Here is a 19009-nt window from a genome sequence, read left to right on the forward strand (position 1 = left end):
TACCATGCTCATTCTTGCTTCTGTGCTTTTGCCCAGGCGATTACCTCTAATTTAAATTATTTTCCTAAACTTATCTAAATCTTTGCCTCCTTTAAGGTTCACCTCAAACCCTCTTTTTCCATACCATTTTCTCCAGCCATTCCAGGTCATAATGAGCTCTCACTTCTCTGAATCCCTAAAGTCCTTCCTAACTATCAATTCTATACTTAATTAGCCATTCACTTTGCTTCCCTTAACCACTTCAAATGTATATACATTTTCTCCTCAACCAGACTAAGTTCCTCAATATAGGAGCTCTTGTTGTCTACTTCTTTTCTGTTTCCCACAGCACCCAGCACTGAGTTTGTGCATAATAGACAATAAATATTTGTTGAATTAAATTTTCCTTATCCCTTCCTGTCTTGGATGAAATCCCTGGGATTAGGGACTGATTGTGGGGGAGGGGAGTACTGTAGTAATGGTTTTTTGTGTGTGTGTGTGAGATCAGCCCTGTGCTAACATCTGTCAATCCTCCTCTTTTTTTTTGCTGAGGAAGACTGACCCTGGGCTAACATCCGTGCCCATCTTCCTCCACTTTATATGGGATGCCACTACAGCATGGCTTGCCAAGCAGTGCGTCGGTGCGCGCCCGGGATCCGAACCGGCGAACCCCGGGCCGCCGCAGCGGAGCGCGTGCATTTAACTGCTTGTGCCACCGGGCTGGCCCCTGTAGTAATGATTTATCAGTAAAATGTTTAACTGAATAGGTATTACACAAATCCTACTGAATGTTTTCCTCTTATATATATATTTTAAAATTCTATGAAAAAGTTCGAGGAGCATTATTGCACACATATATTTTCCTGCACATAATGTAAATAAATAAATGTTTGAGGGAGGGGCCCAGCCTCATTATGTGGGGTTACCAATATCTTTGTGTAGTTATTTAAAATTTACAACATATTTTTACCTACATTATCTCACTTAATCCTTACAACAATCCTGTGAGGTAGGTATCATTAGCCCTATTTTAAAGATTAGAAAACTAAGGACTGGGGAGGTTATGCACGTTGTCCAAACTCTCATAGCTAATCAGGGACAGAGGAGAGACTCAAAACCTAAGTCTTCTGACCCTAGGTCAGTTCTTTTCTTTAAACAACATTTCTCAACTTTGACTACACCTTAGAAACCCCCGGGGAACTTTTAAATCTCAGTGTCTACACAGCACCCTAGACCAATTACATCAGAATCTCTAGAGGTAGGACCTAAGCATCAGTATTTTTTAAAGCTCCCCAGATCATTCCAATGTGCAGTCAAGGCTGAGAAGCACAGCTGTGTCTAAAGCAATATTTCTCAGTCCTGGCTGCTGAGAATCACCTGGGCTGCTGCCCAAGCTTCCTCTCTTCCCTAGGCCAATTAAATCAGAACCTCTGGAGGGTGAGACCTGGGCCTGAGTATTTTCTAAAAGTTCCCCCACGTTATTCTAATGTTCAGCCAAAGTAGAGAATAATTGCTTAAAGTTTAAAGCAGAACTGCCTCTAAGGCTAAAGGATTATTTATTTATAATAAATAATAATTATTATAGGTGGATATGTAGATTAATATTTTGAGAAGTACCAGACTAGAACAAGAAAGAAGCTGAGAGAGGAATGAGTAGCAAGTATGTAACATACAAAGTGAGAAAGGTCATACATTATCAGGCTTTGTATGAAATTAACTGTCAGCAGGCTGAACAATGTTATAAGTAAAAAATGAATATTCTGGCCATTAGGAAAGATATACTATTTAACTTATGTCAGGCTGTCTTTCACTGGGACCTGTTCTTTATATAGTTTTCACCTCTAGTGTTGCTTAGTGTGCACTGAGCTTCCTGTCATAGTCTTCTGCTGATTGGTTTACAATCAGCCATATGCATGACTGCAATGGCTGGCTAAGGTTGAGGATCTGGGTACTTTAGTCTGTGGCCACAGAATGGAGCTTCTCTGTGTGAAGCCCTTATGCTTGGGCTTTTTGGTACTGTATTTTAAGGGTTGTTAATTTGGAGAGCTTTAGGAATCCCTTTCAAGTGGAGTAAGAAGATAGCTGTGAATTGAGAGCTATATCACATATGGGAAAGGAATATTTGGATAGACGCTCATACTTAAGAGTAGACTGGAGAAATTTTGATATTTTTTTGATATGCTTTTGATATATTTTGATATACCTTTCGGAAGTTTGTACATTTGGATAATAAATCCCATAAAAAATAAACGCTCATTCTTTGAGCACAGCACTATATTTCAAGCCTACATGAAGATGAAAGAGTATAGTCCTCTGGCAGGTATTGCTCTCTTGTTTTCAGTCATTTAAAAAATATATATCAGGGCTGACCCAGTGGCGTAGCAGTTAAGTGCACACCGGGTTCAGTTCCCGGGCGTGCACCAACACACTGCTTGTCAGGCGATGCTGTGGCGGCGTCCCATAAAGTAGAGGAAGATGGGCACAGATGTTAGCCCAGGGCCAGTCTTCCTCAGCAAAAAGAGGATTGGCATGGATGTTAGCTCAGGGCTGCTCTTCCTCACAAAAATAAAATAAAATAAAAAATATATATATATGTGTGTGTGTGCATGTCTCCCAGCTACACCATTGCTTTGAACTTCCTACCCTCTGCAATTCTAAGTGAATTGCCTCACCAGGTTTCCTGCCAACTTGTGAATTTAAAGTGGTCTCATCTGTAGAGTTATCATGTAACAAAAAATTTGCTGAATATGTAGTAGATAGCCCATGGAAGTCTTCTAGAAAATGTTATAAAGAAATTGAACTTTGCATGTGTTCACTGTACTGTATTTTTCAAATTTATTCTGTTTAGGACCTCCAGGACTTATAAATTTGACTTCATTTTCCCTTCATGTCTTGAGCAAAATAAACATCTTCTACTATTCTGTGTTGTTGCTGACCCTATATACAGTGCTTGGTAAGTCAATTAGGAAACCTGGAGATTGTGGAGAATTTTGCCAAAGAATATATTGAGAATTTTGAAAATAGAGTCATTTAGGCCCTTGCGAGCATAATAGACAGCACATTGCTCCTTCATAAGTCATTTCCTGGGACATGGTCTTAGGAAATAAAGTTCTTTCCTAACATGCTTAAAGGACATTCAGTCGATACCAAGTTAACTTAAGTGTGCTGAGAAGACCATTACAGAATTAGTATTCGTGTAGAAACCTAATAGAATGTAGAAGTTCAGCTTAAAAGCCATCTCCTCAGAGCAGCCTTCTTTGACTACCTTAAAGTTTTATCTTTTATTTCATCACACTTTTTATTTCCTTCATTACTTTATCAGAATTTATAATTATCTTTTGTGTTTATCATCTCTCTTCTCATTTGAATGTCTTGTCTATCTTGTTCACCTCTATGCACAATGCCTGGTATGTAGTTCAGTGAATATTTACTAATGTGTTGCTCCTAAAAACTCAGCTCAAAAAAAAGAGAAACTGAGATGAGCAATGAGTTCAGGCATATCTGAGCTCTTCTGTTATGTTAATTATTATACACAATACTTACAAAGTCACTTAGCCACTTGAAAGCAGAAAACACTGTTAGTCTCTTTTTAATACTTTTTACTAATGTTCCTTAGTGACTAAAAGTCAATTAGGAGTAGATTAGCCTATTTGTTGCTTAGTCTTTGTTTTACACTTTTATTCCACCTTTGGACTTTTCTTTGCTCATTCTAACTCCCACCAGAGAACAGAAAGTAGTTAAATAAGAAATATGACACTTCACAAGTCTATATAACAAGCTATGGCAGATTCCCCTGTGGAGCTCCGTTTCCTTGTTAGAAGATAGGTTGAAGCTGTTTTACACAATTTTCTTACACTAGGAGGCAAAGCACGTGATTTGGTTCCTGGCTGTAAAAGAAAACATTAAAAGGGCAGAAGTTGCTCCATTTTTAAAAGTTGAAACTTGAAGGAAAAACACTTTTTTAGGCTAATATGTATCTAATGGCGTTTATATATATATATCTGAGAAAATTACCAATGACTTTTTAAAGCTGAATTCTACTCTTACCAGCAAATGATGATATTTGCATTTTGAGAAAGGAAGTCTGACTGTCCCTTAATCACTCTTGACATATAGTATTTCCAGAAACCTGCACACTGGGAAGGGGAAGTAAATAATAGTAGGGAGGAGAGAAAAGTCATTCTGGCATTCTAGATGAAAAATTAAAGAAGCAAGTTAACACGTTAACCCTGAATCTGTAGTTGATGTACAAAGTAAAGACTGTGGGTCAGCAAGAAAAGGTTAAAATACATTCATTAATATTAACAAGAAAGAAGAAGTGCATTTCAGAAAGATTACAGTGGTTGAAGTTTTATTGCTTAAAGGAGTAAATCTCAGTTACCTGGAAAATTAACTTTTGTGGAATACCTCTTTGCTTCTTAAAGGAAATGTTAATGCATTATATTGAGGTTATTATTGCAACAGAATTTTCTAAAATTTGTGAAGGTACTCCAGTCTGTTTCTGGAATCTATTCCAGGTATAGCATGTACTCACATGATTTTATAATCCAGAGAAATATGGAGCAAAGGAGCAAACAGTTGGTTAGCTGGGACATTGGGTACAACAAAGAGATTAGCAAAGAAGAAAAGCTATGCAAATAAAATGCTTATAGATGACTAGTCTCATATTTCTTTGTTATTCGTATAAGTGCATCTCATGATGTATGTAATCAGAGTCCTAGTTATTTAATCTTCTCCTTTCCTGTCCAATGCTTCTTTCAGGACCATGGTTTGTTGGTGAAATCATTAAGGGCAAATTGGGTTGCTGCTTTTCCTTTGGGATCTTTGTTGATGGACATTTCCTACAAGGCAGCATAACATTTATAGTTGGAGTTCTCCAGGTAAGAAGTCAGAAATGCAATTTAAGAACATCTTGGCCTTGTTGGACTAATTGCGTAACAGTTACAAATTAAATCCAAAATCCCAAATTAAACACCATAGATCATGTTTCCTAATTTACTGGCAGGGCAATCTTTAATATCTGGTGTTTTGTTTGCTTTTAGAGTGCTTCCTAAGCTCTTTCTTCCACTACTGTCTTGTAAATATCTAAAATACATTTTTGGCAAGCAGAGTTTATAAGAGGTGAAAGAGGTTTTTGTTTTTGTTGTTTGTTTCACTGTGCTTTTGCATTGACAAAAACTGAAATAAAGGACTTATGGTAGAATAAATGATAGACTTCTGAGTAAACCAAAATTGATTATGATAATGAAGAAGGAAAATGTTTCAGAGGGAGGAAAGGAAAAACAGACGCACAAGAAAAGCGGGTCAGTTACCCACTGGAAGCTACACTGGGCAAAAACCAGACTTGGCTTTCTAGTGATGTCTTAGCAGTACACTTGTTTGGGAAACACTCATACATTAGATTTACACTTGGATTAAGATTCCTTTAGGGGCTGGCCCCGTGGCATAGTGGTTGAGTTCGGTGCGTTCCACTTTGGTGGCCCAGGTTCTCCGGTTCGGATCCCAGGCACGGACCTACACCACTCATCAGCCATGCTGTGGCAGCAACCCACATATAAAGTAGAGGAAGACTGGCACAGATGTTAGTTCATGGCTAATCTTCCTCAAGAAAAAAACTGAGGAGGATTGGCAACAGATGTTACCTTAGGGCTAATCTTCCTCAGCAAAAAAAAAAAAAAAACCCACAAAGATTCCAACACAAAAACCTCTGACCTGTAGCAAATCTCTATAAATAGGTCTGAAAACTATTTACCTAACAATTTATTTTACTCACCTAATGGGGCTAATGGACCAAAATCTGAAGTGATGATCTGATGTTTTGGAAGAGATCCAAAAACATTGTTCAGAATGAGTTCACAGCCTTGTAATAGGATAGTAAAACATGATCAGCAGGATTAGGGAAGACCTCTGCCCAGCAAACACTGACTACAAGCCAGAACATTCTCTGTACACATTGTATATGTGAGTAGGTCCCGGGTCCAGTTCAGTTTTCCATTATGTAGATGGAGGCTGGCCCTCCATCTGTGTGTGGCGCACTCTTATACCAAGTAAAACCTGATCCTTACCGAAAGGTGGGTATATATTTATATTTTAATAAAAGTACACTAATAACGGATTTTATGTGTCATGTAGGCCCATGACTCCCAAATCTACATCTCTGACCTAGACCTCTTCTCGGCACTTCAAGTGCCTATATATCCAACTGCCATTTCACATCTTCCCTTAGATATCTAAAAGCCATCTCAACTTAATATTACATCTCTAATAAGACCTTTAATTTCTACCCCCAAACCTGTTCCTCCCCAAATTCTTTCCAATTTCAATAAATGGCTCCACCATTCACTTAGTTTCTCCAGGATGTATCCTCAATTCTTCCCCTTACCTCATACCCTGTATCTAGTTCATCAGCAAGTAGTACCTTGTTTGAGCTACCTCCAATACATATCTTGAATCCACCCTTCTCTCCATCTCTGTTACGCCATCCTAGTCTAAGTCATAATTATTTCTTGCCTGGGCTACTGCACTAACCCCCTAACTGGTCTTCCCACTGCTGCTCTTGCCTCTCTACTATCAGTTCACCACAGAGCATCCACTGTGGTCCTTTTAAAACCTTAATCAGCTCACTTCTCAGCTTAAAACCCTTTAACCAGAGCAGTGACATGATCTGGGTCCTGCTGACTGCCCCCCTTTCCACCTGGCTCATCTTGTTCCAGGCCTATTGGCCTTAAATAGGCCAAGACTGCTTTTCATTTGTTTCTTCTGCCTGAAATGTCCTTCCTTTCACTGACTCATTCCTGTCCTTCAGGCTTCAGAGATGGAAGGCTTCAGTCCTTCCATCTCCCAATTACCCTCTCATGACTCAGTTATTTCTTTTATTGAATTTATCACAATCTGTAATTATCTTTTTTTTTGGTTTCTCTTCTCCCTGTTAGAATGTAACCTCTATGATGCATCTTTTCGGACTTGCTCACCAGTATGTTCCTAGTCTAGAGCTAGCACAGTGCCTGACACATAATGAGTGCTCAATAATTATCTGGTGAATGAATGAATGAATGAATCATACAGCAGCTAACCTTATTATAACTTAAATCTTTTAATTTGTATTCTAGTATTCATCAGGCTACTTCAAATAAAAATACAGATAAAAAAATATTGACACCCAAGTTCCTCCCTCACTGTGCCAAAAAAAAAACCCCAAGTATATATATTGACCTGCACATATTCAATTCATTTCTACCTTAAACATTATTGAGGGCTTCAACATAAATGAAATGATACCTGCCTTTAAGATGAACAGAAGGATACAGGCAAATATACAGCTAACTACAAGTCAACTGTTGTGTTATATGCAAGTGTGATTGAAGCTTAAAGAATCAGAGAGTTAACCCCCAAGAGAGAAAGCAACATATTCTTAGGAGCCACCAATAATGTGTTAGTGAGACCCCACCCTTCCAGGGGCTTGCTATTAAGTGAATGGTTTGTCCTGCTTCTCTTTCCAGCTGGTGTTTTTTAACATCCCCTTGATGGCTTACCTGTGTTGGAGCTTGCTGCAGCGGTGCTTTGGTCACAACTTCAGGTCTCATCTCCGTCAAGGAAGATACTTGAAAGTCATACTTGTTCACCTGCTGATGGTACTGCTGTACATCTGGCAGATTTATTCCTGCTATGTTCTTCATATGACATATGGCACTTTAGCTTTTTTATTCTCCCCACTGCGGACCTGGTTGACACTGCTGACACCTGTTTTCATTCGTTGTGTGTGGACACTGAACTCTACTGAGCTTGGAACCTTCATAGTGCAGTTAAAAAGCCACCTGAGCTCCTGAAGGCCATCTCACCATCCGCCTCAGTAGCCCAGGCCTCTGCCCCAGCAACAGGTGAAAGGCCAGTATTGGTGGGCTGCTGCTGCTTGGATGGTTGGGAGTTGGGGGGATTACCCACTACTGATTTCTGCAGCATGGACTGCAGAAAAGTGTCTAAATGATGTTGATTCCTTCCTTCCCCAAGAAGGCAAAGGGTTGATTTACATTTGTGAAGAGAAAGCCCTAATCTAGGAGATCCACAGGGCAGGGACTGGGTGTATGGGAGTATCTGAGGCCGAGTGTGTTTTTTAAGATTACCTCATGTAAAGTATCTAGCACAGTGTCTGGAACTCAGCAGCCATTACGGGTGCCACTTTAGGGGCGGAGAACCAGTGCGAACTTGGGCCCGACCCTGACTACGCTTGAGATATTAGCTCCCAGTCCTCTTTTCCCGCAGGGTTATGGGTTCTCTGCTTCCTTAGTCGGGGGTGTTTTCAACTAATCAAATAAATGAATAACGAATAAGAAGTAACTCGGAGAGGTCCTTGCTTGTGTGGCCCGGCCTCTAGGGCGGAAGGAGGGGTGGCCCGGCCTCTGGGGACGGGGAGGTGGAGTCGTGGCCCGGCCTTTGGGGCGGGAGAAGGCGTGGCCGGGCCTCTGGGGCGCAAGGGGGCGTGGCCGGGCCTCTGGGGCGGAAGAAGGCGTCGCCGGGCCTCTGGGGACCGGAGGGGTGTGGCCGGGCCTTTGGGGCGGGGCGGGGCGGGGCGGCGTGGGGGCGGGTTGTTGCCGGAAGCGAATCCCGGTCTGTGACGCCCGGAAGTGGAGCGGCTACCGCAGTGGGACATGGGCAGCTGCCTTGGCTGCTTTTGTCTGCAGGCTCTGGGAGGTCTACTGAGATGGCGGGCGCAGCTGCGCCTGCAGCCGCATTCTCTACCCTGGCTCCGCCTTTGGAGCAGCTCCGGCACTTAGCAAGGGAGCTGCGGTTGCTTCTGCCTGGAGTGCGGGGTGAGCTGACGCAGTTGGGACAGGCGACGGCAGGGGCGCGCTTGGGGTGGGGGAGAGGCCAGGCTGTGGCGGCGGCGGAGGCGGGGGCCCGGGCGGAGGAGGTGGGGGCAGGAGGTGGCTCCGCTTACCTCTCTCGTCTTTTTGCCATTACCCGGCCCACACGCCTCACCCACCAGTCGGTGAAGCCCAGGAGACCACCAAGGAGTTTAATCGGGGGACGTTTTGGAGAAGACTCAGTGAGTGCCTCTCCTGTTCCCATCTGTCATGTCCTCCAGCGTCCCGACCCCTTTCCCTCTCGCTTTCCCCCCGCCGCATCCTCTCTGTGGGGATACCTCACCTTACCGGTACATCCTCGGCATTTCAGGGGTTGATATAAAACATTGATTTTTGGAGGTGTTTTTGAGACTTCTCAGCCGGCAGGGGTGGAGAAGGGAGCGCGTTATCTTCCAAGTCCGTGCAGCAGCTGCAGCATCATCCTTTTAGCGCTAACATGTTGACTCCTGTTTCCTCGTCTGTCACCCCTAGATGAGGCCGCTGTGAAAGTGTCAAGGGAAGCCACGACTCTGACCGAAGCCTTTTCTCGACTTCCGTTGCCGTCTCCACAGGTGGGCTTTACCTTCCTGGAATCAATGTGCTGCCGCCTTATTCCTTAGGAATGCTCTCATTTTCTTTCCACCTTTTGCACTTAAGCCAGGGAATTTATTTTTCTCACCTGTCAAATAAGATTTCAGGATTGTTGCGAAGACCAAATTGCCAAGTGCAGTACCTGGCTTGGAGTGGGAAAGTCTTCTAAATATTGGTTCAATTTGAAGTTCATCCTGGTCATCTCCTTCCTGATAATTTTTTTAAGCACTTGCTATTTGCTAGGTGTTTTCACATGCATGATCCCCATCTGACAGATGAGTAAGCAGGCTCAGAGGCTCAAGTTAAGGTAAAAAAGCAGTGGAGATGGGATTTAAATTAGAGTCTATCTGATGTCTAGGCTATGCCTTTTCTGTTATGTTACATAATACCCTTTTTGTATTGTATTATTTCTTATATTTAATCAGTAACATATGTATACAGTGTGAAATTCAAAAGATATCAAAGTTAAGTGTGCTAAAAAGTTTATATCTCCCCTCCCCAGTTACTTTTGTATTATTCCATATATATTCTATGATTCTTTTTACACAAATGAAAGGATGCCATAAACACTTTTCTGGACCTTCCTTTCTTAAAAAAATTATCAATCATAGCACATATAAATTGATTCTTAGCAGCACATATAAAGTTGCTCAGGTCTTTCTAATGGCTGCATGGTATTCAATAGAGTGGATATAACCATAATTTATTTAGCCAATACTCTAAGTAGACATTTAAGCTGTTTCCAACTTGTAACTATTATAAACAGTGCTGTGGTGAATTACAGTCTTTTTTGTGTGTGTATCTGTAAAAAAAATTCTCAGAAGTGGAATTGCTAGAACAAAGAATGTATGCATTTTTAATAACTGTAACTATAATAACTTTATTATAAAACTAATGAAAGTAAACATGTTGGCTGTGACCAGTTTTTCTAGAGCTAGATGTACTTAATTTGGGAGTAGGGTTATTTTAGAATGACATATTCGTTGCCATATTTGGTTTCCATAGTCAGTAGTTTCCTTCTTTTTCTCAATCTATATATTCAGATGTTTTGAAATGAAAAAAAAAACTTTTTTGCTGCATCTACGGTGATAAACTCTCTCCCCCTACGTACCTCAGAGATCTGTGATGAGGAAACAAGAGATGAATTGTATGAGAGCACTTTAAAAGCTTTGTGAAAGTCAATATTTATTTCAAAAGGAGTAGTAGTATTACCTTCAATCTGCTGACTGCTTTCTTTCAAATACACTTAGGACTTGCTGCTAAAATTCATAGCTAGTAAGATACCATGAGGTGGCAGCATAGAACTGTTTTTCTGTACATGCTCAGGACAGTGGTTTCACTCATGGATGAAAAATTAGAATTTGGTTTTATTTGAATTATATATATATTTGAATCACAATTGCTTTCTTAGAATCTCAGCATGTTAGTCCTACTGAAGAATGGTTTTGTTTTTTTTTTTAATTCCAGTCCATATGGACTGGTATTTTTATAAAATTATGTTTGGATGTTGAAGCAGTGTCAAATTGCCACAAAAGTTTCTGAACACTCTCATTCACCGTACTTATCCATCCTAGACTGTGATGAACCGTTTATGGACTAGCACCAATCTGTGGACCAATTTTGCATAGCACTGGCTTAGAGTTTAGTAGAGAAGCGAAGACAAGGAAGATAAGAGAAAGCCAGTGACTGCTTAGAAGGAAAATAGTCAGCATTGAGCATTGTAGAGTCCATGCTAATTACCTTTAGGTATACTGTCATGACTAGCTTAATGACGGATACATTCTGAGAAATGCATCCTTAGGCGATTTTGTTGTTGTGCAAACATCATAGGGTGTACTTACACAAACCTAGATGGTATAGCCTACTACACACCTAGGCTTTACAGTACTAATCTTATGGGACCACCGTGGTCCATCATTGTTGGAAACATTATTATGCAGCATATGACTGTACTGTGATTCTGTTAAGAGAGAGACAGATGGCGAGACAGAGAGATCAGACACCTGGTTAGTGGTCTAAGGTAGGGTTGGCAAACTTCTTCTGTAAAGGGCCAGATAGTAAATATTTTAGGCTTTGCAGGCCAACTACTTAGCTCTGCCCTTGTGGTGCGAACACAACTACAGACGGTCCCCGACTTACGATGGTTCAACTTAACGATTTTTTGACTTTATGATGGTGCTGTGTGAAAGCAATACTCATTCAATAGAAAGCAGTATGCATTCAGTAGAAACTGTACTTCGCATTTTGATCTTTTCCTCAGGCTAGCAATATGCAGTACGTACTCTCTTGTGATGGTGATGCTTGGCAGCAGTAGCAAGCCACAGCTCCCAGTCAGCCTCATGATCACAAGGGTAAACGATACACTTAGAACCATTCCATTTGTCACTTTCAGTACAGTATTCAATAAATTACATGAGCTGTTCAACACTTTATTATAAAATAGGCTTTATGTTAGATGATTTTGCCCAATTGTAGGCTAATGTAAGTGTTCTGAGCACAGCTAAGGTAAGCTAGGCTAAGCTTCGGTAGGTTAGGTGTATTAAATGCATTTTCAACTTCTGATCTTTTCAACTTACAATGGGTTTATTGGGATGTAACCCCATCATTAATTCAAGGAAGATCTGTATAGATAATACATAAACTAAAGAGTGTGGCTCTGTCCCAGTAACACTTTATTTATAAAAACTGGCAGTGGGCCTGCTTTGGCCTGTGGGCCATAGTTTGCTAACTCCTGGTCTAAGATACAGTGAATACCTCACAGCAAATCATGAATACCTTGGGATATAGAGTATCAGAAATAAGTTTTTCCTGCTGTTTCTTAATGTTTTATTGAATTGTCAGCTCAGTCTCTGGTGTCCAGCTCACTCCTCTCTGGTATGTGCTGAGAATAGCACAAGGCCTAACTCATAATAGGACTTCAGAAAATGTTTGATGATGCTGTACAGATGTCTGCTCTCTTCCACAGTAGATGGGTTGACTGCATTGATATAATCTGTTTCCTTTTTTTCATTATGAAACGGGTCCATCACCTCATAGGAAACCCAGAGGTTCTGTGAACAAGTCCACGCTACCATCAAGGCAATCATTGCCGTATACTATTCACTCCCCAAGGATCAGGGTAAGCCTCTCTGTACACATAAATGTTCAGTTTATAGGCTAGATCTTTGCTAATATGACAGCTTATGTCAATTTGAGCATATAATGTAATTTTCTCCCATAAAATGCAGTCAAGGATAATTTTATAATAATCAATAACCTCCATAAATAAGCCTTTATGCTAAGGTACAGATGCTGTGTTCCCATCTCCCCAGCCTTTCCTGACTTTGAGGTTTTTAATTCTCACTGGCTCCTCCCTCTCTAACCCATTATAATCACCACAGATGCTGGCTGAATCTCAGCCCCAGACACAGGCCCAGGTCATCCCCAGGCTCCTCTACCCATTTACATCCCACCCTGTTTCTGAGCTCCCTTATAGGTTACGTGACCCCCAGCCCTGCCTGTAGATTAATGCCTTGATTATAATCATGCCAAAATTATAAATGAATACATGTCTCATGGATCTTCAGGCTTACTCACAAATGGTTTAAACTCTTAAGTGTTTCATCCACTGTTGTCAAGGGAGCACTGTTCTTAATGAATGAATACATGCTGTCATGGAAGGATTTTGTTCCGGATCTCTTCGGAGAAGAGCACTAAGGAGTGGTGGGAGGAGCAAGAAAATGACATGGGATATAAATAAGACCTGAGTTTTGTGTTGGCATTCCAGTTAAAGCATTTGGGTGCACATTACCTCAAGTTCTGTAGGGCTTAAACTCTCAGGAAAGCAGATCGTGACTTCTGGAAAGAAGACCAGGCTGCTTAGTCTTTGGGTTTGGCTACAGGAATCACCCTGAGAAAGCTGGTACGGAGCGCCACTCTGGACGTCGTGGATGGCATGGCTCAGCTTGTGGAAGTCCTTTTCATTACTCCAGCTCAGAGGTAGTGATGCCATGGTTGGGTTATCAGTTAATGGGGTTCCTTGCTTCAGGGAGGGAAAAAACTCATTTCAACAGCAAAGTTACTGATAGCTGAGAATAATGACCAGCAGGAAGGAGTTTTTTAGGAGATAGGAACCTAGGTTATTGATATATCCTTGTTGATTCCTTTCCTCAGCCCCGAGAACAATGACCTTATTTCCTGCAACAGTGTCTGGGTTGCTTGCCAGCAGGTGCCTCGGATACCAAGAGGTGGGTGAAAGTGGGAAGTGAGCCATTGACTCTGCTGGCCAAAGCAGACAGACCTCTCATATCTAGCTTCCAGTTTTATAGCATGTATGTATTTTAACTTATGTAAGGAAGTTGGTGGAGTTTATATAGTTTATCACCAATGTCAAAAGATAGGTAGTAATACTTTTTGCCAGTCTTTTTAGTTCTCATACTTATAAATTCAAACTCCCCTCTTGTTGTGGCCCTCTCTTTGAATAAATGTGTGTTTCTCTCCTGGTCCTGCCCCAGAAGCAGTATTATGGGACACACTGAAGCAGTTATAAGGTAGGGCCAGCTAGGCCAAAAGCAGTGGTTGTTTAAGAGGACCATGATGGGAAACATTATGTGACCATTTTATTTCTTCTTGTGGTGAATGAGGAGAAGCTTTTTAGCCCCCCAGTCTGGGCACCCAGAGGATGTATGTGAGAAGAGTTTTACATTAAACCGCTACGCTTGTTGACTGTCCTTGGCACTCCCTTCAGATGGGAACACTATTGGTTGCCCTTTGCAGACTTAAGAAAATTATTAGATTTCTGCTGTAATACTAGTGCTTCTGATTTTTCACTCATAGATAACAAAGCTGCAGCCCTTTTAATGCTGACGAAGAGTGTGGATTTTGTGAAGGATGCACATGAGGAAATGGAGCGAGTGAGGCGACCTTTGTCTTTGCTGACCATTGGAAGGCAACTCTGTGACTAGTAGATGAGAATTGATTATAAAGAGAGACGATTGACCACATAGGTCCTGTCCTCACTCCTGTCCCCCATCTCCCATCTCCCACCCCATGCCCATGTGTGACTTAGTACCATTCCCCTCTGTTCCATTGCTGGACTAGGAGAGTGAGAACAAGGTTTATGAAGTGATTCAACTCTGTAGCCCTTAGTGAAGTAGCTGGCTGAGATTTGGGGACAGCTCAGACATGATACTGAAAAGTACAATAGGTTTGGTTGTTTTTTTTCATTCAAATATATCATGGTGTGTCTTAGGCTGTGGATGAATATGACCCTTACTGTGGCCTCTTGAATGACACTGAGGAGGACACCTCTGACAACCATGGTGATGAAGAGGATGATGTGTTGGTGTCTCTAAACAATCGGGACTTATATTGGTCAGAGGAAGACCAGGAACTTATAATCCCATGCCTTGCACTGGTGAGAGCATCCAAAGCCGGCCTGAAGAAAATCCGGATCTCAGTGGCAGAGAATGGGAAGAAGGATCAGGTGGCCCAGCTGGACGACATTGTGGATATTTCTGATGAGATCAGCCCTAGGTAAGCATGATCCCCACGTGAAACTTCTGAGCACCAGCATTCTGGTCTCAGCTTGTGCTCTCACCCCAAGGTTTTTCCCCAGGTTTTTATTTTGAAAAATTTCAAACCTACAGGAAAGTTGAAAAAGTATTGCAGTGAACAGCCATACGTCCTTCATCTAGATCACCTGTTGTTCACATTTTTTTCTATATTGGTTTATTTCTCTATAGATAGATGTGCCGTTTTTTCCCCTGAACCATTTGAGAGTAAGTTGCAGGCATCAGTGACATTTCACGCCTAAATACTTCAGCATGTATCTCCTAAGAACAGACATTCTTATTCTTGTTTGCATTATTACATCCAATAAATGTGACATTGAATATAATAATAATATATAATATTTCAGTTATCTCTAAAATGTCTTTTATAGGTTTTTTTTTTTAAATCCAGGGTTTTGTCAAGGTGTCACATTGAATTTGGTTGTCATCACTTTAGTCTCTTGGAACTAGAACAGTCCCTGTCCTTTTTTGACATTAAAATTTTTAAAAATCCAGGTCACTTGTCTTGTAGAATATCCAACAATCTGAATTCATGTGATTGTTTTCTCATGATTGTAGATTATATTCAGATTAAAGATTTTTGGCAACAGTATCACATAGTTGAGTGTTTTGTGCTTCTCATTGCATCATATTGGGGAGGCACATGATGTTTGTTCCATTATTGGTGGTACTAAATTTGATCACTTGGTTAAAGTGGTGCCCACTTTAGTGGCATTCCAGAGATGAACCCCGCCTGTACCAGTTATTAAATTGATGGTTTCAGATCCTCACATTTTTAACTGAATTAATCATGTCCCATCCTACAGGCTAAGGAGTATTTTCCCCCCAGCTTCCTAGTGAAACGGGGTATGTATGTGTCCGGTAAATACCAGTTGAATTGATTCTTTCTTGGTTGCCTGGTTGCCCAATTTAAGGAACTGATAGGCATTTCTGGGACAGTCATTTTCTCACTAGTCACATCCTTAGTTCTGGACTGGAAACCACCTAGCTGAGCTTTGTTCTTTTTTTTGTTAATGGTTATTTTTGCCTTCTGCCCTTAGTGTGGATGACTTGGCTCTGAGCATATATCCACCCATGTGCCACCTGACTGTGCGAATCAACGTAAGTACTGTCTTTGAGGGAAAAGCTATAGACCTAATAGGTAGAATTTCACTAATCACTAGTATTTCCTCTAAGCTATAGGGAATATATTTGTTACACTTTGATGCAAGTGCAACAGTAATGTGGCAGTCCTTTCATGTGTTTCTCCTTGATAAATATTTGCTGAAGTTGAATTATAATAGCCATGAGCTCTGGTAGTACTCTCTTCCATAACCACTTGGGTAATCATTTGGAAAAACCCAAAGACCTTAGAAAATGCTGCTTTGAAAACAACATCTTAATTATTACAGTACTTAAAGATCCTCTCAACCTGAAGTCACAAGTTTCTAATTTCTAGTATAGGCAAAAATAAGTGTTCTAGACACATACTGTGTTCTAATGTAAACACATTGTGTGAGTTAACTATGGAGGGTCAAGTTCTTTATAAAAATCTGATTTTATTGTTTTCTTTCTAGTCCTGGATCCTGTGCTAGAGAGAGTTCTGTTCTCTTATTTTTATAAATTCAAGTTCTTATCTCTAATGTTACTGGAAAGAGAAGTAAAACTGCCAAATGGCTTTTTACAACTAGATGTATCAATGCTAACAATATTTGATAAATTAGGTAGTGGAAATTAGATTCATCAAATGTATCTTCACAATGTGCAAACACTTTGAAGTAGAATGGGATCCTTTTGGGAATTAACTTCTTTTTCCCTGTTCACTTTTTAAAAATTGACTTCCTAAGAAATAAACATCTTTAGCAATATGCCTTGTCAATTACCCTAAATAAAATTTTAAAATATGTACTATGTATTGGTGGCATACGTACATCCTCATGTTATCTTGCTATTGGTTCTTAAAATTCTGTACATAGATTTTTTTAAAAAGAAAAATTAGTTGTTTCTGCTATATAGTCTGAGCTATCAACAGCTGGGACAAATTCAGGTTATGTTCTTCCTTTTTCTGTTTTTTTTTTTTTAATTAAGAAATATTTTAAATTAAAAAAAAATTATAAAAATGTTTTAGCAACACTATTGATAAGATTTTGCTAATTGGAAAAGAGCCCATAAGCCTACCACCCTAATCTAATCAGCATTTTTGTTTTTGCATATTTCCTTCAAGGTTCTTTTTTTTTTTTTTTTTTTTACCATTTTTATTATTTGAGTGTTTTAAAATATTTTAGCTCTCCTTTCTTTTTTAGGGTAGGTTTTGGGGTGAGTAACTTCTCTTTCTTTTCTAGTCTGCGAAACTTGTATCCGTTTTAAAGAAGGCACTTGAAATTACAAAGTGAGTATGAGGACTTCTCCCCAGATAGCTTTTTGAGAATAAACCTGTCCAGCCATTCTCAACTCCCAAACCCCCATTTCAAGGAGTGCAAGAAGGTGTGTGTGGTGTCTTTTTTCAACTTCAGTTGTGGAGCAGCTGTGTTTCTGCAAAGGAACTTGCCTTTTCTTACTATAGTTTCCTCTGTGCTCCCTGTTGAGGATAGTTTTTCCCTTGACAGTATAATAAACTTGACCTCTCTTTTCCCATTCCATTTGCAGAGCGAGTCATGTGACCCCAAAGCCAGAAGATAGTTGGATCCCTTTACTCATTAATGCCGTTGACCATTGCATGAACAGAATCAAGGAGCTCACCCAGAATGAACTTGAGTTATGAGTTTTCAGGCTCGTTTGTGCTCTCCTCTTTCCCTTCCTTACTGTCACAGCCAGGCTCTGATGTCTTCTTTTAAAATGGGGCTAGAATGCTTTCTGGATTGAAAGGGAGTCCCTTTCTATACTTATCCAGAGACACTATTACCAAAGATTGTTGGTTAGGCTGGACTGGCAATTATTTATAAACCATATGAGTACGATATATTTTTCTGTGCTAGATAAAGAAGATAATTGCATGAGTTTGTGTTCCTGAATCGCCTCTCAGAGATTCCTAGGGAAGCTGCCTTATTCCCTATTTGCAATAAAGTTTGTCGTTTTATGGTTAAAGATGTTGGTAGTCTCAATAAAATGCTAACCTGCCAGTGGTTAAATGAGTACCCTTCCAGAGTTTCTTTCTACCAGAAATACAGTGGGTTGAGACTAGAAAATTGCTTTCATTTGAGTTTATAGGTCTAAAGATCTGATTTGATCAGAAGTATATTTAGAAGTACATTTAAACAATTGATTTTAATTTATTTAGAGAAAATGACTCCAAAGCCCCGCTTAGTACTTCAGCATGTTATATAATATCATTATTCTTATCATTAAGTCTTTCTGAATATTATTCCAGGTCACTCTATGCCTCTAAAATTATTTTTCGGTATTGAGCTCGTTTGTTAGGTTTGTCCACCTTATTGAACAGATTTGTTTTTCTTATACATACCTGTATTGTTGTTCACTGATATATATTATGTGTCCTCAAATGTAAATACAAAATTTTTATAAATCAAAAAATTTTAAATGTATAAGAGAGTTTATATAATTTTAAGGGACTCTTCAGTTAATCTTTTTGTGAAACCATTGCCACTTAAGTATATTTTTGCATCAGTCTGGAAGATCACATATTGGAAAGCAAAGTACACCTGTATAATGTATATTCTGGTGACCTGAATTGGGCCTTATGCTTGTACTGCAGGTCTCCACAACCTCTCATGCCACTCCTTTCCCTTGTTTAGGTGTAATTCATCACATCTGCCCTTCTCATGTCCCCATGGTCTCTTTAGCAATAGCAACAGCAGCCATTCTTTTGAGTGAGCAGTGTGTACTTGGGGTTGAAATTCCTTAAGTCAAGAGTTCTAATTTACTTGTATAAAGTGCCATTCTGTACTTTTAACAAGTGTCATAAAGAGAAAGAACTAAAATCAAACTGAGAGAGTGCCAAAGCAACAAAATATTGTAAAAAAAAAAAAAAAAAACTTTGGGTAAAGGAGTCCAGTTCTTCTGTCTCTTCTTATAGGGCCTATTTTCAAAATATTTAATAATGTTCATATT

General features: G+C 40.1%; 2 protein-coding genes across 12 annotated transcripts in view; both read left to right on the plus strand.

Annotated features, from left to right (window-relative positions):
• TMEM62 (transmembrane protein 62) overlaps nt 1–8309 on the plus strand; it is a 68709-nt gene extending 60400 nt beyond the window's left edge. For all 9 annotated transcript variants that reach the window (XM_087426126.1, XM_087426136.1, XM_087426119.1 and 6 more), the window contains 3 exons: nt 2828–2932; nt 4741–4859; nt 7479–8309. In XM_087426126.1, coding sequence (XP_087282252.1) covers nt 2828–2932; nt 4741–4859; nt 7479–7805 — 551 coding nt within the window. In that variant the 3' untranslated portion in view covers nt 7806–8309. The remainder of the gene's footprint in view (nt 1–2827; nt 2933–4740; nt 4860–7478) is intronic.
• A 273-nt stretch (nt 8310–8582) lies between these two features.
• CCNDBP1 (cyclin D1 binding protein 1) lies at nt 8583–18072 on the plus strand. Of its 3 annotated transcripts, XM_004421477.3 has the most exons (11): nt 8584–8786; nt 8963–9022; nt 9312–9391; nt 12447–12528; nt 13292–13388; nt 13563–13636; nt 14226–14302; nt 14641–14924; nt 16003–16063; nt 17284–17330; nt 17588–18072. In XM_004421477.3, exons 1-11 carry the CDS (start codon nt 8678–8680, stop codon nt 17700–17702), a joined length of 1086 nt encoding a protein of 361 aa, XP_004421534.1. In that variant the 5' UTR covers nt 8584–8677; the 3' UTR covers nt 17703–18072. The 3 variants fall into 3 exon arrangements, with proteins under 3 accessions (XP_087282286.1, XP_087282281.1, XP_004421534.1); XM_087426160.1 differs by lacking the exon at nt 17284–17330 and having other exon boundaries at nt 8583–8786; XM_087426155.1 differs by lacking the exon at nt 8963–9022 and having other exon boundaries at nt 8583–8786.
• The last annotated feature ends 937 nt before the right edge of the window (nt 18073–19009 follow it).

Source organism: Ceratotherium simum, chromosome 3, assembly GCF_057802395.1.
Source record: "Ceratotherium simum simum isolate JZ-2026a chromosome 3, ASM5780239v1, whole genome shotgun sequence".
Lineage (NCBI taxonomy): Eukaryota > Metazoa > Chordata > Mammalia > Perissodactyla > Rhinocerotidae > Ceratotherium > Ceratotherium simum.